General features: G+C 34.6%; 5 protein-coding genes and 1 long non-coding RNA gene across 11 annotated transcripts; 3 read left to right on the forward strand and 3 right to left on the reverse strand.

Moving 5' to 3' along the window:
* Positions 1-73: 73 nt before the first annotated feature.
* Positions 74-6,985, reverse strand: Ap-1-2beta (adaptor protein complex 1/2, beta subunit). 4 transcript variants are annotated; one of them, XM_070658499.1, is made up of 12 exons: positions 6,742-6,985; positions 5,946-6,058; positions 5,219-5,389; positions 3,913-3,939; positions 3,566-3,811; positions 3,103-3,363; positions 2,472-2,894; positions 1,699-2,386; positions 1,280-1,535; positions 786-1,137; positions 520-711; positions 74-372 (listed from the first exon to the last, which is right to left on the reverse strand). In XM_070658499.1, exons 2-12 carry the CDS (start codon positions 6,051-6,053, stop codon positions 298-300), a joined length of 2,799 nt encoding a protein of 932 aa, XP_070514600.1. In that variant the 5' UTR covers positions 6,054-6,058; positions 6,742-6,985; the 3' UTR covers positions 74-297. The 4 variants fall into 4 exon arrangements, with proteins under 4 accessions (XP_070514600.1, XP_070514599.1, XP_070514602.1 ...); XM_070658498.1 differs by having other exon boundaries at positions 6,673-6,985; XM_070658501.1 differs by lacking the exon at positions 6,742-6,985 and adding an exon at positions 6,355-6,594.
* Positions 6,986-7,475: 490 nt separating this feature from the next.
* Nd-pdsw (NADH dehydrogenase (ubiquinone) PDSW subunit) lies at positions 7,476-8,794 on the forward strand. Its single transcript, XM_070658590.1, has 4 exons — positions 7,476-7,760; positions 7,832-7,967; positions 8,094-8,233; positions 8,535-8,794. The coding sequence occupies exons 1-4, from the start codon at positions 7,679-7,681 to the stop codon at positions 8,654-8,656; spliced, it is 480 nt and encodes a 159-aa protein (XP_070514691.1). The 5' UTR covers positions 7,476-7,678; the 3' UTR covers positions 8,657-8,794.
* Positions 8,795-8,879: 85 nt separating this feature from the next.
* Marf1 (meiosis regulator and mRNA stability factor 1-like protein) lies at positions 8,880-20,341 on the reverse strand. Of its 3 annotated transcripts, XM_070658484.1 has the most exons (25): positions 20,093-20,341; positions 19,459-19,804; positions 19,152-19,295; positions 18,779-19,063; positions 18,182-18,348; positions 17,380-17,477; positions 17,047-17,257; positions 16,763-16,925; positions 16,424-16,622; positions 16,086-16,168; positions 15,873-16,004; positions 15,637-15,789; positions 15,158-15,556; positions 14,740-14,915; positions 14,478-14,650; positions 14,195-14,406; positions 13,983-14,133; positions 13,720-13,895; positions 13,261-13,644; positions 12,976-13,179; positions 12,570-12,840; positions 12,097-12,482; positions 11,935-12,018; positions 11,514-11,844; positions 8,880-11,358 (listed from the first exon to the last, which is right to left on the reverse strand). In XM_070658484.1, the coding sequence occupies exons 2-25, from the start codon at positions 19,762-19,764 to the stop codon at positions 11,306-11,308; spliced, it is 4,941 nt and encodes a 1,646-aa protein (XP_070514585.1). In that variant the 5' UTR covers positions 19,765-19,804; positions 20,093-20,341; the 3' UTR covers positions 8,880-11,305. The 3 variants fall into 3 exon arrangements, with proteins under 3 accessions (XP_070514585.1, XP_070514586.1, XP_070514587.1); XM_070658485.1 differs by lacking the exons at positions 15,158-15,556; positions 15,637-15,789; XM_070658486.1 differs by lacking the exons at positions 18,182-18,348; positions 18,779-19,063; positions 19,152-19,295; positions 19,459-19,804; positions 20,093-20,341 and adding an exon at positions 17,738-17,975.
* Positions 20,342-20,707: 366 nt separating this feature from the next.
* On the forward strand, positions 20,708-23,147 carry Ing5 (inhibitor of growth protein 5). Its single transcript, XM_070658575.1, has 4 exons — positions 20,708-20,917; positions 21,221-21,670; positions 21,763-21,941; positions 22,081-23,147. Exons 1-4 carry the CDS (start codon positions 20,881-20,883, stop codon positions 22,180-22,182), a joined length of 768 nt encoding a protein of 255 aa, XP_070514676.1. The 5' UTR covers positions 20,708-20,880; the 3' UTR covers positions 22,183-23,147.
* A 28-nt stretch (positions 23,148-23,175) lies between these two features.
* Beta3galtii (beta-1,3-galactosyltransferase 6) lies at positions 23,176-24,694 on the reverse strand. The gene is made up of 2 exons (XM_070658559.1): positions 23,970-24,694; positions 23,176-23,827 (listed from the first exon to the last, which is right to left on the reverse strand). Exons 1-2 carry the CDS (start codon positions 24,692-24,694, stop codon positions 23,542-23,544), a joined length of 1,011 nt encoding a protein of 336 aa, XP_070514660.1. The 3' UTR covers positions 23,176-23,541.
* Positions 24,672-25,523, forward strand: LOC139103683 (uncharacterized). The gene is made up of 2 exons (XR_011545936.1): positions 24,672-24,795; positions 24,879-25,523. It is a non-coding gene; the product is annotated as an uncharacterized lncRNA (long non-coding RNA).
* Positions 25,524-25,862: the final 339 nt, after the last annotated feature.

A 25,862-nucleotide genomic window follows, 5' to 3' on the forward strand; every position in this document is an offset into this window, starting at 1 on the left:
AGATACAACCTACTTATGTAAAACAGGATTTGTTGCAGTAAACAAAATGCAACAAAGGCATAAATAAGGGATGTAGACGTGATCATAAATTTTTATTTCCATACACGCCTGTGATCATTTTTTATAATAAATTCGACAATTTGTAACAGGAATTCCTATATAGCAATGTTTAAAGATATTCTCAAATCTCATGCAGATGTACATAGATGGCTTCTATAAATAAGCTGTTGCTCAAGTTTTTATGTCTTATGATTCACATCTTATAGCAATACCCTAATTGACATGAAAGGAAAAAACTTAAGAATGTAAAATCGCATTGTACGCTTGGAATACTCCAGGAGCGACTTCTACAGACCGAGACTTCAGAGATAACTGTAATGAGAAAAAAACAAAAATGATTATTATCAAATAATTATAATTTTATTAATTTAAAAACTGAGTTTAATGTACTTTTTCCTAGATAACTATTACTTTTAAAAATAACTGCGTTAAAAGTAAATGTGCTTTTATCAAACATACCGTGACGTCGGGATTGCCTGGTTGAATTTTCAACTCGTTCAACACCCAGACGTTATTCGTCAATTTAAGAGACTGATAAAGCATATCCTGTCCTTCTACGTTCCTCTTAGCAATTGTGAAGACATTATTCTGTTGCATTTTTTGCACCACTTGATCAGCAGTTAACATTACTCCGTTTAGCGTATATTGTACCTGCAAACGTGAATGTATTCCGAGGTCTTTATTACTGTATTAATAAGAATTAAAAAAAAACTAAACTAAAATACCTCGTTCTGTGCAGGTATATCTTTCCAGGTAGAGAGAAACACTCTCTTATCCAACTGTCCATCTTCTGCGAAGTACACATTCATAGGTACGAGGCACGCAAAATAGAAAACGTCGATGTTATTCTTGATAGCAACTTGCAGATTGTTTAAAGGTTCCATACGTTGCACTGCACCAGCAGTGGATAATATAACGCTTGCTTCTATACTTGATCCGGGACTCAGAGGAGCCGGTACTTGCAGTGGGGCCGCCGGCGTCAATCCAAAACTGTTTTTGTTGAGTTGTATCGCGAATCCTCCCATAGGTTGCATTGCTTTGTTTGTGAAAGTCATATCCATACTAATTTGTCCGTTCCTATTACACATTTTAAATTATAAGTAAAAATTTTAAGATTAATAAAATTACACGTTTTTTATTGATTTATATATATATATATATATATATATATATATATATATATATATATATATATATATATATATATAATATTAATTACTTTCTAGAGAATGTGCCCCATATGTCAAAGCCTTTGCCCTTTTCGGCTGGTAACCAATTAACTTTGGGAGGTATGTAAGGTGTGGGACCTTGACTAAAACCGAATATATCGCCGAGCAAACCCGTTGTGCTTTGAGACACAGCTGGTGCATTTGTGCTGTCATTGTTCAGAATTCCGTCGAGACCACCGCCTAGAAGATCTAATCCTATTCCTGTAGACTGTGGCGCAGGTGCCGGGGTGACCATTGTCGATCCACCTAAAGTACAATAAATGAATAAGTATAATAACCACGCTTTAAAAAAAAAAAAAAAAAACTAGAACATTTACACATAATTTATTTTAATAAGATTATTTCTTATATTACTTAAACTTTTTTACTTTTATTTTTTATTCTTAATTAATACTTAAAATTCACTCACCAATATCCATGCTAAGAAGATCGCCGATTAGGGAATCCTGAGCGGGTATAACTTGCGCTGCGTGGGGTTGTGCAGTTGTACGAGTAGAGTCTTCGTTCGAATTGCTTCTAGCGGGCAAAGATTTTCTAGCACCAGCTGCTCTACCTTCTACAAATGCTGTGGGCGGTTTATGATATACTGACGCTAAGCTTGATATATGGCAAATCAATTCATCTAACAATGTCGGTTCCAGCAGATCAGTTTCTTCTGAGATTAGAGGCTTCTCTGCGAGCACTACTTCCTTAGCCGCTGCTGGATCAGTGCTAAGCAGCCGCCAATAGATGAAACCGCGATCTCGCAAATCAGGGTTGTCGGAATCTTGCGTGGCTAAACTAAGCACTTGTTGAACTAATTCCTGCGTATCTGTGGGCCTCTTGAGAAACAGTTTTACAATCGCGGTAAGCAATTGTAGTTGCACCTGCGTGTTCTCGTCGTGGAATCCCTCCAAAAAGCTCTCCAATAGTTCGTCAGCGTTGTCAATACGCTCCGCATACTCTCCAATGATCCATATCATGGAAGCACGCGCTTCCGGTTCGTCGAGCGTATCCAGATTTTCGCACAGAGTTGAAATTATGCTTTCATATTTATTAGGATACTTGCGGAAAATATCTTTTATTACCACAATCGCTTCTTGAACAACGTAATTCACCTGAAAAAAATTAAAGGTGTTGAGAAATATATAAAATTCAATATTTTATTACATATGTATATTTTAATATTTTTAATTTCATTACTTTTGTTTGTATTAGGTCCAATAATGTGGAAACACAACGCTCCGCTGATGGTTCGACTTTTATAGCACAGCGACCAATGGCTCTTACAGCTTTCCTCACAAAGTCTACATCGACCTCGGTGGCATACTCTTTCAACTCTGATAGAACTTGCGCAATGTTAGCTTGTGACGCTAAACGAATCATAATGTCCAGCTTCTCCAATTTTACATAAATAGGATCATTATACTTGACAAAAAATACTTTCATTTCATGTTTCAAAATATCTGGTCGTTTCTGTACGATAAGATTGATATTTCTCAATGCAACGTATTGAACTTCCGGTTCGGAGCTCAATAATGTAACGAGAGGAGGCGCCAATTTCTTCGTAAGTGTTCCGACAAAATCCGATTCGGACTGCAGCATCTCCATTAATTTCATTAATACCTATTAATACAAAATTAATTTTTTTTTCTTTCTTTTAACAAAGATATAAAAAAATAATTTCAAAAAAGAATAACGAAGAAATCGATAAGCTTATTTTAATTAGTTTTTAGAATTTGACGATTGATTTAATGTCATACGAAATAGAAATTCCTAAAAAATATAAAATAAGGCAAATCGTATGCTTCTTTTATCATATATCCAAATTTACTTTGACAGCAGAAAGCACAACTGCAGCATTGGCGTGCGCTAAACGTGGAGTAATACGTTCGCAAATGCTTTGTGCCTCACGATCATCTTTAGGTGAATAATTTGCTAATGAATCCAGGATGAAAACTTGGCCCCATTCCGTACACTCGTTGAGCGCCGTTAGTAGTTTGTTTATGGTTTGCGCGTTCATTTCTACCAACGGTTGACCACTTGGACTGGCTTCGTTAATCTCGGACAAAGCAGCTACTGCATTTGCAACAACCTAAACGACACGCGATAAATATTATTTGCAGCATCATCTTTTAATAACGATAAGTTATAATCTTTTTTTAATAAAAACTTTCTCGGTTATTTCTAATATTTCATCAAATATTTATTATATAGTATAACATAAACTTTAAAACGTTTTATTACTCGAGTATTTCATCAAGTTTTATGACGCGAAAGAGGTGAGCTTTACATACCATTGGATTGCTGTCGGATAGAAGATCCTTCAACTGATCCAGAAATCCTTGATCCTCGACTAAAGCCGCGTTAATGTCATAAAGTTTGGCGACGCACACAGCTGCGGTCTTGCGTACATACGGGTCCTCGTCCTTCAAGCACTTGCGCAGCGGCTCGCATAGATACTCTGTTATCTTGTCGACGCGTATGCAGCCCATCGTACGAACTGCTAGCGCGCGTATCAGCGGATTCGGGTCTTCGCAGTCCTGCGCAAAAATCGGGCAAGCCAGGGATTCAAGTCTAGTCACAGTAGTGGCTATCTATCTCAACCCATGAACTTTAACAAAGTAGAAAGTAGCATTGGTACCTTTGTCATCGGAGATGTCGCTAGCTCCTTTTGCGTGTTAGAACGAAAAAGGTCAAATTGGTCACCGTCACCATTTTTCATTAAGTGTTAAATAATTATACTTATCAGTCATTTAAAGTAGTATGTAATCGAGAACTGGTCATTTTTTAAAGAGCACGAGATATCATTCTTCTTTCTCTCTTTCTTTACAATTGTTGCGGTATAATTTTGCGAATTAAGAATAAAGAATTAAGAATATTACATTCATATTAGCGCCATGCAAATAGAAATAACTTTAATGGTTGTATTATTTAACATGGGTGGGTGTGTGTGTGTGTGTGTGTGTGTGTATGTGTGTGTTAAAAATTATTTATATATTTACATATATTTATATTAATAGCGCATCATAAGATATTATTTGTAATACGAATTACATTCACGAATTAAATACACTGAAATTTTGAGTATGATACATATTGCGTGCAATTAATAAATATTATCTTTATACAAGCATCGATTGGTGATGCAGTCATACGTATAATATAAACATTTAAGAAATGACAATTTTCATGCTGCTGCACATTAGAAATTTACGGATAAGAGTTAACGTCTGACACGAGATTATCATTCCTTGATTCTTAATTCGTATTGCAACTGCAACGTAATAATAAATTAATTTTATATACTTATATTGTAAAAAAAAAACAGCAGGGAAGAATGTACACTTTTGCTTCAAGCGTTTCGCATGTAGATAAAAAATTGCGTGATCTCTCGAGAAAAGGTTACATGCTTAATTTTGAAAGAAACAAGACTACTTATGGAATACATTCTGGAATTTGGTTCCATAAGGACGTTGTGAAAGTATGTAAAAAATATTTTACCGTTTATTAAGTATATAATTCAATTGTTTAAGTATAAAATTAATTCTTAAAACAACCAAAATCCAGACCCGTGCCCTTTGAAAAATAAACAATTCAGTCATAATGAACGAAAAAAATTACATTCCGTCCCATAACGCAGACAGCTCTGTGCAAACTGTAATTTGCAAAGCACAGTCTGTACACAGTGCGAGGCACGCTATAAAATATAACACAGTGAGGATGATATCTGATAAAGGAGATATTGTATTTACAATTCTGACGCCGTCATGGGGAATATGTAACGACAGACAATTTTTTTTTAATTGCCTCTCGTTATAAAGAGATCAAAGTCTTTTCAACATCATCCAAGTGTCATTAAGAAATATTTAAGTAAATATGAGGATAAAAGTGCGTTATAAGTAAAATAGTGATGACGAATTGAGTGACGAGTTTCTAAGCTACGTTACCTTAACGAACGTGTTGACTGCCATGATGGCCATGTCCGGTTGGCTCTTGGCATAGTTCATCAGGTACAGATACACCAGCTTTTTCAATTCTAGATTATCGGTCTGCATACAGTTCACCACGTCAGGAAATAGGGCAGATACATCTTTTCCTACCGTCATGGAAGCAATTACCTAAACAATTAATCAACAGGACATTTCTGCTGTTAAAATTTATCACAACGCATAGAACAATACATTTTAATAAGTACACATCCGTCGATTTTATTATTTATATCATTTCTAAACTGCTATTATACATTTTTTTTTTTTTTTTTTAAGTTATTCGAATTTCATACATAATATATTTTACTACAAGAAGCAGAGTAATGCAATACTAGAGTACATGCTGAAACATTTATATATTTAATAAGTTCTTGTTTTTAAACTCAAACACAGCAAGTTTTTCAACTCATCTATGATATACATGACATATTTTTTCATACATTAATAAATTCAAAGATGATTAAGGAATTATTAAACAAAATAAGAATATTATGCACAAAAAGTATTCTTGTAGAAAAAAGTTGAAATTATAAGACTCAAGTTTCCTCTTTTTATATTTTGTAACTTACCTGAGTAATTACCTTCTATATATGTAAATGTTCTGCATAAAAATGCTTACTACTTGCATATTAAAAAATATTAAGATCAAAGTTATTACTGCAATAACAGATTTGCTTTATTTTACCTTTTTCACTGCTTCTTTTTTCTTTTCTTTCTTTTCATTGTTGAGTTCTGATTTCAGTTCAAATATCTCTCCCTTCTTCGTAGTGGTAAAATACTTGGAATCTGTCATCTTGTCTGTGGTACAGCATGTAACAAAACAATCATATAAATTTGCAGTCTTCAAGAATCCAGTAATTAAATATCTATAATCAAATAACAACTTCTTACGTCATTAGTTTTTAATAAAAAAAAAAATGTTATATAAAAATTGTTTTAGAAAATTAAATTTTAATTTCCTTCAAGACACAACTACAATTTAATTACATCAAATTAATGCAAAGGTCAATTGTGCAAAATTGAAATAGAAATGAGAAAATTTCTCGCCAGGAAATCTGAACGACTCGCGAAAGAGTAACAGGAGGCTTTTGCACCTTGAAAAGAGAGAGAAAGGGGGAAGAGAAGAAGAGAAAGAGACGTCTACAGTAAAATTAAATAAGATTTAGCTATATAACGAATCCGGGACTGGATCAATGTCCAGAATCTATGGTGCCGTAGCGCTAACTCCCCCGCCAAGCGACTCGAGCTGTCATTTAACGCGGGGGGACGTCTCAGGGGAGCGGATTATCACGGCAAGAGACGCGCGAGGGCGAGATAAGCGAGCGGCGTGGCGTGCGTGCGCGCGCGCGCGGATATATGCACGCCCGCACGCGAGATAATAGAGCGGAATAAAAAAAGCGTTGAAACATTACGTAGAATCTCGAACGGTTGCATCTGGAGCGTGGCCGCTGCAGCTGCTCGCGCCGTGCCTCATTAATTACCTGTCTATTTAACAGCGACTGACGACGGGGAGAAGGGGCGAGAGATTTTATCCGCGAACCGAAAACCGAAACGGGTGACGTCGTCCGCCCCCCGGGAAACTTTACGCTGCTTTGCGCCTCTGCTGGATGTGCGATGAGTGGTACACAATAACCAGAACACCTTATGAAACACTTTGGTCCTTGGGGCCACGCAGGCCTTGCGTAGTACGTACTAGCTAGGAGAGAGAGAGAGAAAGAGAGAAAGGTACGTGACAGGCCGGCTGTTTTCCGATTATCGATAAGCGACTCCACTCTAATTGGACATAGGGTACGCATGTGCACTCGGCATTAGGCGATTAATTCACTCGACGAATGTTCTCTTCCTTTTACGCGGATCGACTTTAATTTTATTTTTAGTTATTTTTATCTCGCTTTAATTATATAAAATAACAAAAAATAAGTTAAATTAATGTCGATATGTGATTACTCAATCAAAGGTTACCTATTTAGCTTACAATGTAAGCTAATCGCCTGATTCAGGCGATCGGTAGAGCGCTGTGATTGGTCAGCGCGCTAGGATTTTTTATCACCCCAAACGAAAGAACCAATCAACGTCGGCTTTAAGCGGTAACGATAAAATTGAGATTTAGCTATATCAGACATTACACCAATTTTTTATAGATATATCTTATATATAAGATATATCTTATATGGATAAAATATAGAATATATCCTATAGGATATATTCTAATTTTTTTATCAGTGGCGCGTCGGCAAAAATTGATTTCTTGAATTACTTTCCGCTGTACTCGATTATCAGCTGCGTTTGTATCGTATGTTCATGGCACGTCTGTGCTGTTTGAAGCAGCGACGTGATCACATTAATTTCATTTCGGTACATATTTGAGATTACTGATAGGAATATTAATTGTGGATTGCTTCTATTTAACTTAAAACGATGGCGGAAAAAGATAACATTATATACAGATTAATGAACTCGTTATTCTACGCATTGGACGCACCCGTCACTTACGTCCGAGGTATTATCTAATCGCTTTGGTTATGTTGTTGCCTCGCAGGATTTCTAAATGCCCTTTTCCTCGTTTCACAGAAAAGTTTGTGGTGCCGAATCAAAAAAATTACCCGTGGTATCATCAGCAATATCGTCGCGTGCCGACAATCGACGAGTGTTACACGGACGACTTAGTTTGTTACACCGAGGCGAATTGTCAATTCTTACGTGATAAGTAAATTGAAACTTTGAAATATTTGAATGAAATATTATAAGTAGAAAGCGAAGAATAGATATGCGTCGCCGGCGATATTAACATTAGGCAATAATCAAGTTATAGACTTTAATAACTTTTTTTTAGACAAGTAGAAAGTGAAATTCTGCGGATTCTGAGAAGTCGTTTTGAACAGTGTTCTTTCTATCACGGTGACACAGAGAAGCATGTTTGCGAGCATTTAAAAGATATTTACGAACAAGCAGCTGTAAATTGGTTTATAAAATGTAAGTTTAACATCTGCAACAAAAGTTATTCTGTAGAAATCGTAAACGTAATAAGAACTTTGAGTTCCGACTCTTTGTGGTCTTTATTAGTTCGTCAGAAATAAACGAAAGTATTCTAATTTTATTTTAATTTAACTTATAAATCAAATAGATGTAAAATAACCTTTATTATTTAGTTTATATTTAAAAAATAATTTAAATGTTCGGAAAAAAACGCGAGAATGTTGCTAAATATTATATTAAATCCATCTCCTCTATTAGATAGCAATAAGTTTTAATACTGTTATAAATCAATACGCAGATGGCGAAATGGGAGTGGGGTTAAATGTGAAAGCTGCATACATGAAACAGAAACATCGCTTGATCTGGGAACGCCGTCATGGTCCAGTAGGTACCGGTATGAAGGGAACGGACAAAGCATAGCAATTTATACCAATGTTGTAGATGATAATTTAATAGCAAACGCGGTCGCATACTATAGCGAGAATTGCTGGTTTGCTTAATGTGTACAGACTTGTTACGAGTTAAAAACGGCGGGATAATAAAAGTAATTTATCAGAATTTTAATCTTTCACTTGCAATCACTATAACAATCCATATCTTGTAAATGATTTGTAAAACTATGTGTCACCTAAATTGCAAAATATTGCATGAATTAATCTTTCCTTTTATTCCTTCATTGTACAATATATAAAAAAGATTAAACCTATTGTACATGTATATCAAATTAATTTATGAAATACTCATTTAGACACGATTCCATCGATGATTTATACATTCATTTGTTCTCGTTTGTTATTACGATAAAATCGTCTCACATACATATGAATTTTTTTTAGAGATTTCTCCGTTTTGACATTATATTTTAATTAGAGTATTCATCCATTCATTTTGAATGCCGAATTGCAAATTGAGTACGCATAAAACTTATTAGATATTTAGAACGTAAAAGAACCACTCATAGGATTTCTTACGCAGCGGCGTGTATTACACGAACTTAAAATGCTTTGAATACAACGAATTAAAAGTTTCCTGTCATAGAATACCGCATCTTTTCTTTTTTCTTTTTTTTTTTTTTTTTTTCACGCAAATATAAAATACAATTGAATTCACTATTATGCATAAATATATACGACACGTAACGAAACGATTTCTTTTAATAGAAATAAATTAACAAAGTATTAAAAAAAATTACTACACAAATACTACATGATCCTTGTAATTATTAGAATAACTGATGTCACTCAACACGAATTTTCTAGCGATCCAACGGAGATAACGCGAGAATCACGTATGTACATATATATCTTTCGTTTTTAAATCTGTGTTTTTAAAAAAATAATGTATTACGATAAAGTGGTAAACTAGTATCGCATAAAGCTTGGAATCCATCGTAGCTATAATCCTACAGTACGCTCTAATCGACTTTACACTGCAAAATTATTACACATCATGTCATATTTACAATAAACATGAAGTATATAAGATTAAAAGTGAGATCATCACGCATTCATTCCATTTTGTACAATTCAAAAAGATTCGCACTCTCATTATACATCTTATTCTATCACTGAATATATCAGCAGAACGGTATAAAAATGAATTCCACATCAGGCAGAGTCATAGACTCATGTACACTTCTCATCGCTATTCAAATGGAATACAGAAAAAAAAAAGAACGATATTGCGCAATGGATGCTGCTAAGATATTTGATACGAACTTTTGTCTCGTCTCGTTGTGAATAAAATCCCGTGATATTTATCGCCATTTAATAATTTATTGGACGAATTTGTCTCGACGACCACTGTTAAAATTCATCTCTGGTCGTACTATCGCATTACATTTCTGCGATTTTGCTGCAAGCACTAATCCCAAAAACATTAAAGATTTCTCATTGATAAAATTAATTTTGTTTTTTTACGTATTATGAAAATTACGTGGCAACGTATAACAGTGTAACATATTTCGATTTTGCATATTTGTCATCCACTGTATTCGTAATCACATTCATTCACATGACACATTCGTGAAACTATACATTGAGCAGTAAAAAAAATGTATCAATTGTGAATGGCGAGAAATTCGATAAGAACGACGATTAACAACGCGAATTAAACTGAGGGCTAATGGTAAATAAGAGAATTTACGCTTATCTTGTAATTGGCAACAATTATACGTAATATCTTTCTCGATCATACAGTATGTCATGAATGCAAACTCACATTGTCTCTGACCATGTGAGCTTAGGCAAATTGAAAGAAGCGTTTCAACAATAATTTGATTATAAAAAAGAAAGTATGTATACATTTGACAATTACAGAATCTAGTCTAATATTCTCCTGTTTTCGTTTAACAAATATAAAATAAAAAAAGGAACAAGTATAAAAGTTAGATTTTTTTTTATGATATGTATCGTTAATTAATCGCAACAAACAAGTAAAAATAGATTGTAAATTTGATACAAACGTAAATAAGATTAAAATTATATCAAGATTGTTAATAAAAATTAATACTAGATGCGATGTAAAGAAAATGAAAAATTACATGATTCGATAATGTATTAAGTTACGCTTCTTATTGTGTTATTTAAAGAAAGATTAATTATTGCCATTCCAAGTTCCCTTCTTGATGTAGTATTTACTATCGTCGCACTTCTTTTTATACCCTATATCACAGTATGAAAAATGCTACACATTTTATAACCATCAGTACGTCATTCGGTATAAACGTCGCTCACACCTATTACGATCCAAATTATATCAATCACGTATTTACTCGATGTATATTTTCATACTCTTTGAAAATAATTCGTGCTATAATCGCTTTTCTTCATTTTGCATACATTTAATCTATACACATACTGGTTGTAAACTTTGAGTATAAATAAAGTATAGTACCTACCATCCATAGAACAGTACATAGGTAATTTAATCTATTTTAGATGGCGATCTATCGAAGTCCGTTGAAGTTTATAGTTTCTTGTTGTCTCCATGAAGAAATCGATTAAACATAATTTGGTTTTGATCCTGAGCTTATCACTTTTAACGTCTTTCTCTCTTGCGCACCTCTGCTTATGACTCGATCGGCTGATTGAACTGAGCCGCCAGACGCCTCTTGCCTTTAACTAGCGAGACAAACATAGTTTTCTGATATTGTAAAGCGAATAAATTCACACGTACAATCATTTTGTCAAACATTTGTTGACAAAATGTTATTTCTTTCTCTTTCTTTTCATTTTTTTTATTTTTTTTTTTATTTTTTAATGATACAGCTACTCACAAAGTTTACCAGAAGTGCTGTGACTGTCGCTGCTCTCGTTATCATCGACAATATTGTCTTCGCTTTCGGAGTTTGCAAGATTGAATTGCATTCTCGAATTGGCATTTTTCTGACTATCTGCCAATGTCTTCTTTTTGGGCGTTAACGACAGAGAAGGAAGTGGTAATTCCGACGGGTGTGGTGCAATGACAGATTTATGATAATAAGGAGAGGTAGGCGGGTACAAAGGATTAGCTACAGCAGGCAATAGATTTTTCGTTGGTGACAACAAATTCGATATATCGTCGCTGGTTATAACCTGATTCCAACTTGGCAAGGTTAATTGAGGAACCTGAAAAAAAAAACCAGTTTTATAAATTTTCGAAGATATAAACACCTTTTTATATCTAAACGTATTCGATAGAGAGAAAAAAAAAAGTACCTGTACATTCGTGGAATGTTCATCTTGCGGATACGTAAATTTTGTCGGAGACCATAGTGACGATTCCTTACACACTACAACATCCTGTAAAAGAAAACGATTAATCAATAGTATCAGTTAAATATATATCGAGGTAACTGTTAATATTATTAGGAACACTACCTCGGGCGGAGAATCGGGCTTAGGTGGAGGCGGAGGAAAATTACGCATTATTGGTGTGCGTATCAAGCTGTTTAGAAAACTTTCACCGCCGCTTTGCGGAACTGGCCAAGTACTCGAGCATTCTTCCGAATTCGGTAAATTTTTCCAATGCTTATCACGAATTTCTGGCCATAGAGTTTTTTGAGAGGCTTTATCATCTCTTACTTTCCAAGAATTAACATTCGTCAATTGATTAAACCATTTCTCGTGATCATCTATCATGTTCAGAGTATTAGCGGCATTTGCGCGGTAGGAAGAATCGCTTTCAAGCGAATCGGTGCTGGAATCCGTATCGTGATGAGATAACATCTGTTTGTATATTAATGGCAAACGTATACCAACGGAAGCTTGATAAAAATGAAAAGCTCAAATTAGACAGTGAAATATTAAGATATGCAAGAAAAGTTTGTTAATTATTTTAATTATTTATTTACCGGCTAGTTTTTTATTTAGATAAATAATGGCTTCTTTTTTCCGTGTCTCTCTTATCGTTACAGTGCAAGGCAAGGCTTGTAAAAGTGCAGTTATTGTTGGAAAACCATACTGTGTAGGCTTGCAAGGTAAATTCATAACGTTGAAGTACAACGCATCAAACTGTGATAAAGACATTGTACCACCGTAATACATCATTACACGATAAAGCTCGCAAGCAAAGCGATGCAATGGTGTCAACTCGATATATTGTTCGTTATTTATTATTGTAAACTGAAAAATATATTTTTTTAATGTAATAATGCATTAAAAATGTTTCAATTTTTTAGAATATTTAATCAGTTGTACCTTAATAAATACCTTAGATGGCTACAAGTAGTGTAAAGTTATTAATAAATTTGTACATACCTGAACAACATTTCCAAGATTTTTCCTAAATTCATCTAAATTACATTGCTTCATATAATACTGAAAGTATCGCTGTATAAATTCTCTAACAAGCATTCTTTGTTGTGGTTGGTTCATTAACACACGTCGGCATTGGAGGGTTGTTTGTTGCAAATGCGACTTGTCTATCGTAATGATAGCTGGTCCTGTAGCCAAATCTATAACCTACAGCATAAAAAAAAATTTAGCAATGAATATTATCAATAAATATATCAATTATTAGATTAATTGTACAATCATGTATACCTGAACGGTATCTACAAGCTTTTTCATAAGTTGTAACATCGAACTACAGCCGTACAATTCGGGACGTAGCGCGTAGCCAAATTGATGTTGGAACATATGTGCGATGCTCGAAATATTTACGCCGCTTCTAGAGCGCATCACTAATTTTGATATTTGCTCGGAAAGAACCTTAAGACTTTCCTTCTCGGTCAAGGATATCTGTCTCTCGCCTCCGTTCACTTCCTCGATCTTAACTACATCCGGAATCGCTTCAAATAACTCGATCAACTTGGTAAATCCGTAATCCGACACGCGGCATTGATGGCCGAAATGATGATGATAAGAAGGTACAAACTTATTGAATAACATTCTACATTGTGGCGCATGCTGCAATAACTCGACCACCTATTAAATTACAAAGTTAAAAAAAATTCACAAAAAGTTTTAATATGATTAAAAGAAATGTTTTCAGTTTCACACCTCTTTAGCGAACAGTTTCGTTCGCTCGATTTCTTCGATAGTCTGTTCACGTTTAGGGATGGCTATCATTTTATCGCCGTTCTCTATGGATGTTACGACAACCGTGTTTTCCGACACTTCACCGAGAATGTCTTCGATATTGCATACACCGTAATCAACGATGTCCCATGGTTTTGCTAAAAAAAGATTTTATGTGTACCTATTTATTTAACTTTAAAAGATAAACCAAAAGCAAATACATATTACAGAAACGTATGTCGTACCTATTACTCGGGAATAAACGCTCGGAAATTCTGAAAGTACCACTTGTTTGCTCGCTTTAGATTTCAAAACTCGTAGTAAATCCGACGTGAATCTGCGAACTTGAGCACGATGCGATAATGTAACCACACGCTTATTGCCTTCTCCCATTACCTGAAACCCAACGATTTGCAAATTAATCTGATTTAGCAACTCGCAAGATTAAATTACTTACTTGAACAGTGGGCGTAAGCGCCTCTAGTAAATCTATTAATTTAGTAAACCCGTAATCGGCGACTCTGCACTGGCGTCCGAAGTGATGATGATACGCTGGTATAAATCGATTAAAGGGTAACTGGCAGTGCGGAGCGGTTTTCAGAAGATCGACCAGTTCGCGGCTAAAAAGAGCTAATTGATTCGCGAGCGGTGGACTCACACACTTGGTTTCTGAAAGAGATAATAAGCTTCGATCGACGCGCAATTTATAATTAATTCTTATGGAGTTATAAGATAATTACCATCGTGATTATTCTCATGATCTTTCTTTCCTATCCAAATAATAAATTTTACGCTGCCGGTATCTTGTTTCAATTCGACACATGATAAGCATGATACCAAATGTTCTAACGGTACACCATTTTCTATTATTTCTAATTGTTCTTTGAATTCAGCCTCATAACAGTTCGGTAGACTGAAATTGTTGCAAATCAAAATACATTTTTTTTAAGTAATACCATAATTCAATTTTACGTAAAATAATGTAAATAATAAAATATATACCTTGGTAAAGGTAGAATACCATTGTGCGATGCTAGTAATTGTTGTACACGAGATTCGAGAAGTTTTAAAGAGATTTTTACGTTGGGTAAAGATGCCATTTCTTGTTCCGCCCAGCCTTTGTCCGACAATGGTTTCGAGGTATGAATTGTGCAATATGGAAACTTGACTTGTCCATCCTATAAATATTATTCAATATTTTTTTGTATGTATGTAAAATATGTAATCTTTTTAATATAAAAGAAAGAGTAGTATATTAATTCAGAATAATCGCTTTAAAGTGTGATCAAAGCTTCTCGACAGTAAAAGGAACTATGTAGTTCGACCGGAAAAGCTCAGACTCGGCTTTCTTATTCATCATTTTAAAGATACTACAGACAATACACATATAATACGAAATACATCGGAATATATCGCGCACCTGTAATGTATTACTAAAGCATGGCGATGGTGTGTTTCTATGATCTGGGTTGAGCGAAACCATTCTGCCACTCGGTTCTTCAGTGATTATGCATACGTCTCTCATCTTATACAGTTCTGACACGCTTATAGAGATCATAAACCGGCTCTCATACATTTCGCGGAATTTGAATAGCGGCAGTTTGTGTCCCGGAACCTCTTGCAAAAGCATTACGATTTGTGCTCGGATAAGTTGCAGATTTGGTCCACCGATATGTGCGTAAGATATCAAAATGCGCTTGTAGCCAATTTTACGACGGTGTAATTGTGAAATTGCGTATTGTGCATCCGATAACGAAGGTACTTTGACACTAGCGGCGTAATTACCGTCTGATTGTGTAAAAATAGAAATGTGACAGTTCTAAAATAAAAGAAGAAACGTATCTTTACAATAAAATTGCATATAAATCATAAATTTTTAATTAATACACGGCCACGTACCGAAACGTGTTCCATGAACACGGACGAAAGAATTCGCTTCATGTCTTTCATATCGATGTTTTGATCTAAATTTGTTACTTGTAATTCGATGAGTATATTAGTGCCATTATTGGTGCTAGATCCGACGCGATTATTTATTGGATTAAGAAATTTCTAGAGAAGAAAAGATTGAGAGAAAAAAATAAAATAAAGAGTATCACAAAAAAAAAAAAATTAGTACATAACGATATACGTACCTCTACTTCTTCATTTTCTGCATCACTTAAAATCGACCTTGATGTTTGATTGTGTTGTCCTGTTCCTTGTAACATATTATTTTCATAAGGTGATGGCGTTTTATTGTTTCGTGTGACATTCTGCTGTTGAGTCTAAAAAAGAAAAAAAAAAAAAAGAATAAAGTTTCCTTATTTTTTAATATTATATTAAATAATGAAAAATATAATTTGTACCTGACTATGCCATGAATTTTTATCTCTAGTCGGTGCATCGTATAACGGAGAAGGACTACGGCGTTTAAAAGAATTCGATTGCACTAAAATGTAAAATAAAAATATTAAAATTAAACATTTTCAATTTTTATAATAAATAAAAAATTTATTCAATATTATTTATCAGATAAGATCAAATTACAAGTTCACAGCCCGAATCAGCAAGGATAAAAATCTACTCGTGACTCTAGAGCTCTTTCTCGGATTATCCATCATTAAGAAAAAAAAAATTAACAATATAAATTGTCATGTATTATCGATAAATAAAGTATTATATAAAATTAAAACTAGTTTGTTACCGTTATAACCAAATGGAACAGCTAATGAATTGTACGATTGTCGTCCTCCAAGCCGTTCGGAAGCATGAAGAAATGTACCGTGTGTACCTCTGATGCGTCTAAGACCTTCAGGTGTGCGAGAAATTGTGGAAACAGCAAGATTATTTTCCCGAACCTGCGGGATATGAGCTCGTTTACCTAATACCTTCGACATTTCCGCCTTAAACAAAATTAAATCGTTTTATATGTCATTGAAAGTAAACGTTACAATAAAAACGATAAAAAGCAAATTATAAAATAAAATAAAAAATTTTAAAAATGTTTAAATAAAATTAAAACATTATTTTAAACAAAACTAACTTTGTATTGATCTTCCCATATATGGCCACATTGTTGAGACCCCGAAATTGGCCAAATTAAATTTGGTGACTGTACTCTAGTTAGGTCATTGTATGTCCTATTAAAAGCTACATCGCCATTATTCGAATATGATCTTCCAAAAAATAATGGAGGTTGTATTATTCTGAAATGTAAAATAAAAATATTAAAATTAAATTCAGAGCTTTTTCTTTAATTATCATTAAAAGTATATCAATTAATATATTTAACGAGCTAGATATATTTAACAAATTTTACAAACTAACCCCGATGGTGGACCATTGATGGGTGCACAAGGGAGATTGAAAGTAGAGTGGGCACCCACCACAGATGAAGAAGACTGATAATGTGGAAATTGGAGGGCTCTTGTCCCTAATACAGAAGCACTCGCAGCATACATTTGCTTAGTGCTACCTTGCTTAGAATCGACAACAATTTCTGATTCACTGACTGCTCTACTTCGAGTTATAACACTTCCTGAAAAAAATATTAACATTGATTGTCGCATATTTGGCTTCGTTGACATTGTGCCATCCGTAACCGATAGATCGCAAATTACGTGACAGTGAACATTAAAGTGTTAATTACAATAAAATTACCTAGATTTTTGATGATTATACTTCCTTTCTCTTTCCCGAGATATTTTACAAATATTTTTGATCCAAAAACATATTCTCCTTCCATACGTTTCTGAGCCCTATCAAACATAAAAAAAAAATTACAATGTTATCATACAGCTTGCTTAACAACTAATTCCACTTATAAATGACCTTGTAAACCATGAGAATGTACTAGATACAGATCACAAAAATCATTTCTAACTGTACAAAAATCTATTCTTAATAGAAATATGCATGTTAGAACGAAATTTTATTATATATTAAATTAATGCGTTTCTCAATATTATAGACGACATAGAACCCTTTTGACAATGGCGTTACAACGAACGTAGCTTACCATGAATAGTAAAACCACCACTCAATATCATGATATTGAATACATTAAAATAAAAAGTAATAAATAAAAAAAAAATTAACAGGACATATATTACTCTGCTTGAAATTATTTTCTTTTTAATAAATCTTAATATGTGCTAATAAATATAACAGTAAGTGAACTTATGTGAAGTATTATATGATGTACTTTGATACCACTATGTTCGTTACATTACTGTCTATTATTCGAATGTTCCCTACTTATATTTTCGTCCCCGCTACATCTGTGTATAATATGGAACATACACAAGATTGTTTTTCTTTCTTTTTTCATATATACACATATTGATCCAATAGAATACCAGAAAATGTAAAAGGCTGATTTGCATGACATATAAGCGGGTTATTTAAATAAAAATTAATATACGAATTGGAGCCAGCAACCAAATAAGAAAAAAATATATACCTATCTGCAGAACTGTGCGATGTAAACCGTACGATGGCAGTTTTTGACTGGACGTCTACTACACGACCACCGCAATTTTCTGACAATTGTTTAAGACGACGCTTAATGACGTTAACGTCGATTTCATCGGGAAGATTATTAATTAAAAGGTCATAGAATTCATTACCCTGAAAGTGTTAAATTATATTTAAAGGTGAGCTAGATAAATATATGCAAAGGATAGATTATATATCATTTAATTCTTATTATTTGAAATCATATAAAATATCGTGAAAGGGATTAATTTGTATTCTAAAAAACACAAAATTACTAATTCCATAAAATTACTGTATCCATTAATGAACATTAAAGTTTTAATTTAAGTATGTTCTTTTTAAAATTGGAAAATACGAAGTATACTGCACATAAATACATGTAAAACAAAGTAATAAAAAAATAAAAAATAAATAAAAATAAAAAAGTATACTGTATATGTATGCTATTCATATTATTTATTAAATAAATACATCTGAAAAAAGTGCAACAAAATTAATATTAGCAGTTTAAAATAAAAATTCCCTTGTCAATATTATAGTCGTCACATACCAGACTTCATACCTTTGGTGGAGGTCTGGACGGTAGTGGCTCCGTGAGCTCCATAAAATCATAATGTTCATTAGCGCATAATATTAACGCTTCTGAGGTATTCTTTTTATGCAGCAATATCACATAAATCTTTTTTCTATGGCGTAAATCACTGAGATCAGCGGCAAAATTAATATCGCCAGATATTAAAATTATGGCTGCTGGGCTGCCGTGGATATCGGCAAACCTTCTAATCGTTTGTTTAAGTTTTTCGTCAGCAGCGTTTTTACATGTAGCAGCTACATGTATTAAATTAACCTGATGAATGTAGAATAATAGTTATGCGGTAATTAATAATAAATAATATTTTTGCAAAGCATAAAATTATACCAAGTAGTTGTTCTACCTGAGCGTCATTTAGTTCTTGTACGATTTGACTGTTTTCCTTCTGAACATCACAAACCACAATAAACTCTGCTTCTCTATAGCCATTAAAAAATTTGTCTCTAATTAACTGAGTAACTGCTATGGCAGACCTACCTTTAGGAACCTGCAATACAAAAATATTTTAATAATAGACTAAGAAAAATTTAATTTATTACTCTTTTATTACTTAGCTACAAAATAAATTTTTTTTTTTATTTAAAAATTCTTTCTACCTACCTACACTTAAAAAAAAATGTATTATAAAACAAATATAATGTCAAACAAACCTGACAATTCTCAATGTCCCAGAATACACCAATGGGTGGAAGAGGATTTGATGTACTCTGCATCTTAGATGGGCTTTCATGACACAGAATAGAGCAGTCATGTCTACAGTGGCTGAATGACAAAGAACCAGGTGTCTTGGAATCACTATTATCTTCCAATATACTGTCACACAACGAACTGTTACATGCTGGAATCAAATGCTTTTGTACCGACAACAATTGTATCAGTTTCTCATTCAGGCCCTCAATCTCGTCGTTGTCTTCCGCGCAAGAAGCACGGTAATCGGGTAATCTTTCGTCAGCCATGTGTTTTACAAGTTATCTGATAAAATTTCCAATGTACAAGCTGAAAACAAACAGATTGAAGAATAAACGAAATACGCAACAAAGCGATGTATTACCTTCGTTAAGCGGTTTACGTCACATATTTTAATATTCCATTAACAATTATTAATATACGTAAAATAATATAAATGGAAAGAAAAACGAATAGAGAAATATATTGCGGCTGGGTTTTATCGGCAATAAATACCGCATTTCTGCGTCCACGCAATTCCCATTGGCATTCAAATCGTCACGCGCAAACGCTTAAGTTCGGTGAAACGCAGAGCGAGGTGACGTTTGGCGCGTTTACCTGAGAGATTCAGCCATCGTTCCACCGTCGCTTCCTATGCAGCATCGGGGAAAAGCGCGGCAACCGGCACAGAGAATGACGAGGTAGGTAAAACATTACGGAGGGAAATCACGGGCGAGAACATGGCTCGACAAACCCGACGCTCAAGCTCGTAACTTCCGCCGAAATTGAAACCGATTCTGCAAAACGTGCGTAACGTGCGTGCAACGTCTTCTATTTTACTCTCTTTCAATACTTTCTTTGTCTCTCTCCCACCTCGCTCATCCTCCTGCGCGTGCAAAAACACACTTCAAGTTGCGTTTGCATCGCACGATCGATTCGAGATAATTATGGCTGCGTCCCAAAAACCACGGGCCGCGAATATAACGATCAACGACTGACGTTCAAGTGACACATTTCTAGCTGATTTAAATTTAATGAATGATTCGCGTATATCTTTAATTGTGGCTAGATCTAAAATGATCTAAAGCACGTCAATTAAAATTTTAACAATTGCAAGGCAGCCTTTTTTAGGGAACGCAGCCAATGGCGAAAAAGCGCGCGGTATTATGGCCGCTCACGCAGGACCGATAACGTGACAACGTGAAAATATATAAACCGAAAGGTTTTCATTTGCGACTGTTGGCGACCGTAATTGTCTCATGGCTGCCGCGCTTTATCGATGTCCGTTATCTACAATCGTTGTCAGTTGTCACCAAACAAATTTTTATCTTGCCGATTGTTCTGTTAAAAAGATCAATTTCTACAAATAATTCTTATTCTTTACATGACGGTACGACGCTGTCATCATGACAACCGCATTATATCTGGAGCACTATCTCGACAGTGAGTATAATTTCGTTGTCCAACTTTTTCTCAATTTGTTTTCTCAAATTTTTCTCTTTTCTCCTTATTCTTGCACTCGCGATGAAAGGGAAAAGCAAAGGAACGATTAAAAGGAAGAAGAAAATTCGTGCAACATACGAATGTAATTCTCTCGTGCCTTATTAATTTTGTTTTACTGTTTGTTCTCTTTCACCTACCCAAATTTCCCTGTATCTGTAAAATTTTTCTTTTACCTGCTCGTTTAAATTGCAAAGCTGTAACGTTGCTTAATAAAATTAATTAAAATTGACATATATGTTACAGGCCTTGAACACTTGCCAATTGAATTACAGAGAAATTTTACATTGATGCGTGATTTGGATGCAAGAGCACAGGGTCTGATGAAAGATATTGATAAATTGGCAGATGATTACTTGAGAAATATAAAAAAGGAATCGCCAGAAAAGAGAAAGGAACAATTGGCTCATATACAGAGTCTCTTTAATAAGGCTAAAGAATATGGCGATGATAAAGTTCAATTAGCTATTCAAACTTATGAGCTGGTTGATAAACACATTAGAAGACTAGATTCAGATCTGGCAAGGTTTGAAGCAGAGATACAAGACAAAACATTAAATAGTAATAGAGCACAGGAGGAAGGCAATGCTAGCAAGAAGGGAAGAAAGAAACTTAAAGAAAAGGAAAAGAGAAAAAAGGGTACTGCAGCAAGCAGTGAAGATGAGGCCAAGAATGCAAGGAGAAAACAGAAAAAAGGTATATTTAGATTTAAATTATAATTGCAACTTACTTGAATTAATTTTTAAATATGAAATATGTTATTATAAATATATATATATTCATATTAGGAGGCTCTGTAGCTTCAGCATCATCCACTGGTGCTGTAGGAAGTGGTGCCCAGGTAGATGCAACAGCACTTGGCCATCCAGCTGATGTTTTAGACATGCCTGTTGATCCTAATGAACCAACTTATTGTCTTTGTCACCAAGTATCATATGGAGAAATGATTGGTTGTGATAATCCAGATGTAAGAAATTTTACTATTCTAAATTTTAAAATTTTATTAATTACTTTTATTGTTAAATATGTGTTTTTCTTTAATTTTTATTATAACTTCAAAATTATATTAATAGATGGAATTAAAAGAATTTTTTTTCATATTTCAGTGCCCTATAGAATGGTTCCACTTCGCCTGCGTAGGTTTAACAACAAAACCCAAAGGAAAGTGGTATTGTCCCAAGTGCACGCAAGACCGTAAAAAGAAGTAACTGCTAGAAACATTTGAATCTGTTAATCGTCGTCTGTTTGAAAAAAAAGGTCAAGAAAATGCATACTTTTTTCATATTGAAAGTAAACCAACTTTTATAATAGACGCTAGAAAATTATGATAGAAATGTACAGAAAAAGAACAGAACTGCATTTCCATTGCATCTAATACTGATAATGAGGTGTTATTAATTATTTAGATCTTTTGAAACATTTTTTAATATTAACACAAATGTGTTACTTTATTGCTTTCTTATCGCAACATATAGAATTGTTTCACAAGCTTTTTCTATATTAGAAAGGGCTTAATATCTTGATTCGTGTATATAAGGTGCTTATTTAATTTCAAAATATCTCATTGTTAATTATAGATGTAATAGAAGCGCAATTTAAATGTAAATTCATCACAGACAGAAGCTTTTTGAGAATCGGCCATTGCGTCACTGTCACTTCATATTGTCTTTATATATCAAAATAGTAATTTATTAATAACTGCGTAGCGTAAGGATCACTTCACATTTTTGCCACTTTTTCACACGGCCGTTTCTTGAATGTATCTGTGATTTTGTTCGTTCGTTATTACTGTTTTTATATGTTATAGATGTGTACTGAAAGGCAAGTGTGGAGTTTGCTGCGGCGACGACGATTAGCGTACACTGAGTGGCAGATATGGCCACGGCGACGGCGGCTAGCGCATGACACTATCGTGTGAGGATCGACACACATCTCGATAGTGTCAGGCGCTAATTACCGTCGCCGCGGCAAGTGCCATATCTGTCTCAGTGTACACTAGCCGTCGCCGCTGCAGCAAACACCATATCTGTTTTTTAGTGTACATCACTTTATATATATATAATTTATATATTTATATATATATATAAAGTAAACTACTGTTGAAGATGTGAAAAGTGTATTATAAACGAAGTATAGCAATATAACTAAGAAAAATATATTTAGTTCATCAAAATTAATATCGTTTACGTCAACTTATCAATCTGAATATTTACAAAATATATTTACAAGCATTTTCAAAATATTACTTAACAGCGCTATAATAAGATATATTTGAGTAACAAAAAAAAAATCTATATTTATAATTTAGATTCTTTTGATTTTTCTGAAGAAACGTCGCGAATTTATTATGCTTCGCGACATTTTTTAATATTACTTAGATTGCTTTTCAAAATTACGACTACATTTTTATGATGATTGTTATCAATGTATCTTAACGAAGATACAAGTCAAAATGTAAATAGAATACTTACAAATGTAGAGGATAAAGATGATTTTTTTTTTGAGCAAGTATAAAAAAAAATCAGACTAGAATATTACAGAAATGTTCACCTTTGAGGAAATTCGCGTTAAGGTATTCCAGATTGTCTATTGCAGCACTGACTAGGTGGTGCGGTCCAATTATACTGATAGCTCATGCGATTCCTCACTTCCTTAGAACACAACGCGCCAGAGGCCTGATAATATTCGTGCATGCTTCTCATATTTGGGATCGTTTGTTTGTGTGTGATAATGTACTGATTGGAGCAACCACGCGATCTATATTCCGTGTCGAAGCGTACATCGTGCTTCCTCTCGATGTTCGCCAGTGGGGCGAGCCAAAGACCAATGGAAATATCTTCAGAATTATGCAGCCTAAGACATCGAAGTGCCATAAACTTATGAAAAAAAATGGTAAATTAAATAGACTAAACATGCAGAATTATTAGTTATTTAGCATTACAAAATTAAGTAAAGTATTTTTTTTTTTTTAATACCTAACAGCAACCATACTCACTTGAGGATGTCTACGTTTTTGGCGATAAACTTGACGAGATTGTAAGAGAGGACGTATCCGCCACCCAGGGCATAAGGTAAATAATAATCACACAGAATCCAATCGGTCTCCTTCCAGGGACCGTTTCTTTTTACTTGCCCCCGCCCGTTGAAAAAGCCCCAATAAAGCTCTCGCCTAGTTCCCTTGTTCTGCCATTTATCGAGTTCCTTCAAAATTTTGTGTAACACCACGTAAGAATCGTCGTCACATTTAAGTAGGTAATCAAAGTCGTGACGTTCGTGGATAGCTTTCAGAGCGTGAAGAACCTTCTTCGTTAGCGTGGCATAAGAGTCGAGCAGTCTGGGGAGCAGCAGCAAATCATCGAATTTTTCCTTCTCCGACTGCAGGGTGTTCCTTTGCTCGGGCAGGATATCTTGGGTCCCGATGACGAAAAAGTATCGCACCGTGGCACCATGCCCATGGTCTGCCAGCCAAGTCTTCCTAATAGTGTCACGACGCTCTAGATTATCCGGATTGCTCAGGATCAGGACGATCAATCTGTACTTCGTCTTGCTGCTCGAAACCTGCAGGTCTGACTGGCATCCTCGCGTCGGTAGATAACGCACGCATAGGAAAACAAAGACGACCACGAGCAAGAACGTAAGAACATTTGCCCGGGCGAGGAACCTTCGCCGGTTGATCGATTGAAGTTTTGACATGAAATGATCGAGTCGCGGGCGAGTCATAAAACAATTTCGGGAGACGCCGTGGGAGAAAAATCACGTTCAAGCGCCGTATCCAGCTCGCTCTCGGTATTCTAATTGCAACGTGAATATAATTCAGAAATGTAATATAAATAATTTAAAGTGAAATAAGTTAGAATAAAATTCGATAACTTCAGTTACGCTTACCAAATCTTCGTTCTCGTAGGCATTTTATCCTCGACGATACTCGCTGCAAGTCTGTGAGGAAGAGGTTGTAAAAAAGCGTTGTATGGCACGTTCGACGATGCTGAAACAGTTACAAAATCTCAATCCGAGTGCAAGCACCGTACGCGCCGTACGAGAACGTCACGATCAGCGGACTCGGCAATCAGCTGATCGGCACGGCTTCACAGACGACAGGTTAGTTTAAGTTTAGGTTGGGGTATTAACACACATGTGTAACAGCGACGGTAAGCGCGTAAGCTGAAAGCAGTTTATATTTAGAGAATACATATTCGAAATATAGAATAGATTATTGAATTCCATTTCTTTTTCGTTTTTCTTTTAAGTAACATTTTTTTTCTTTTTTCTAAAGGGAATAAATTTTTTTTTTTCTTTTCATAAAACTTTTGGTACGGCAATAAGACGGCGCAAATTACTTTTTTTAATTAATACTCTCGAAATCGCACTACAAAGTTTGTGACTTGTGGAATTCTGTCTGAAGACTTGGCGTTCAAAGAATTAATTTGCGAAGAACAATTTATTGCTGAAATTTAATAAACGGAAATATTCGTTTGGGAACATGAGATACTCTACTGCTGAGACTCACGAAGAAATCTTTCTTTTTTCTTTTTTTTTTTTTTTATCGGCGTTAAGTACCATATCCATTTTCTGGTGTCGCAGTCCGCAGCATTTATACAGTCGTCGCAGACTCGCGATAAAATAAAATACAATGGTTCTCATGGGCAAAACGACGTTTGATATTCATACAAATAAATTAGTTTCTCTTCCTCTCGATACAAATTTATAATCGCTACGAACAATACACTCAATTTGGCACTGTTTTCGTCGTGTTGCGAAATGAATCCCGTTCCTGACGTGAAATCCTGAATTGGAATCTTCCGTTCCCATCACCGGTGGAAACACTGTTTTCGATGAACCAAATGCATTCTTCCAGATAAGGCACGTAGTGAGGTGCGCAAGCTATGTC

The sequence above is a fragment of the Cardiocondyla obscurior genome, linkage group LG06 (assembly GCF_019399895.1).
Source record: "Cardiocondyla obscurior isolate alpha-2009 linkage group LG06, Cobs3.1, whole genome shotgun sequence".
NCBI classification, from domain to species: Eukaryota; Metazoa; Arthropoda; class Insecta; order Hymenoptera; family Formicidae; genus Cardiocondyla; species Cardiocondyla obscurior.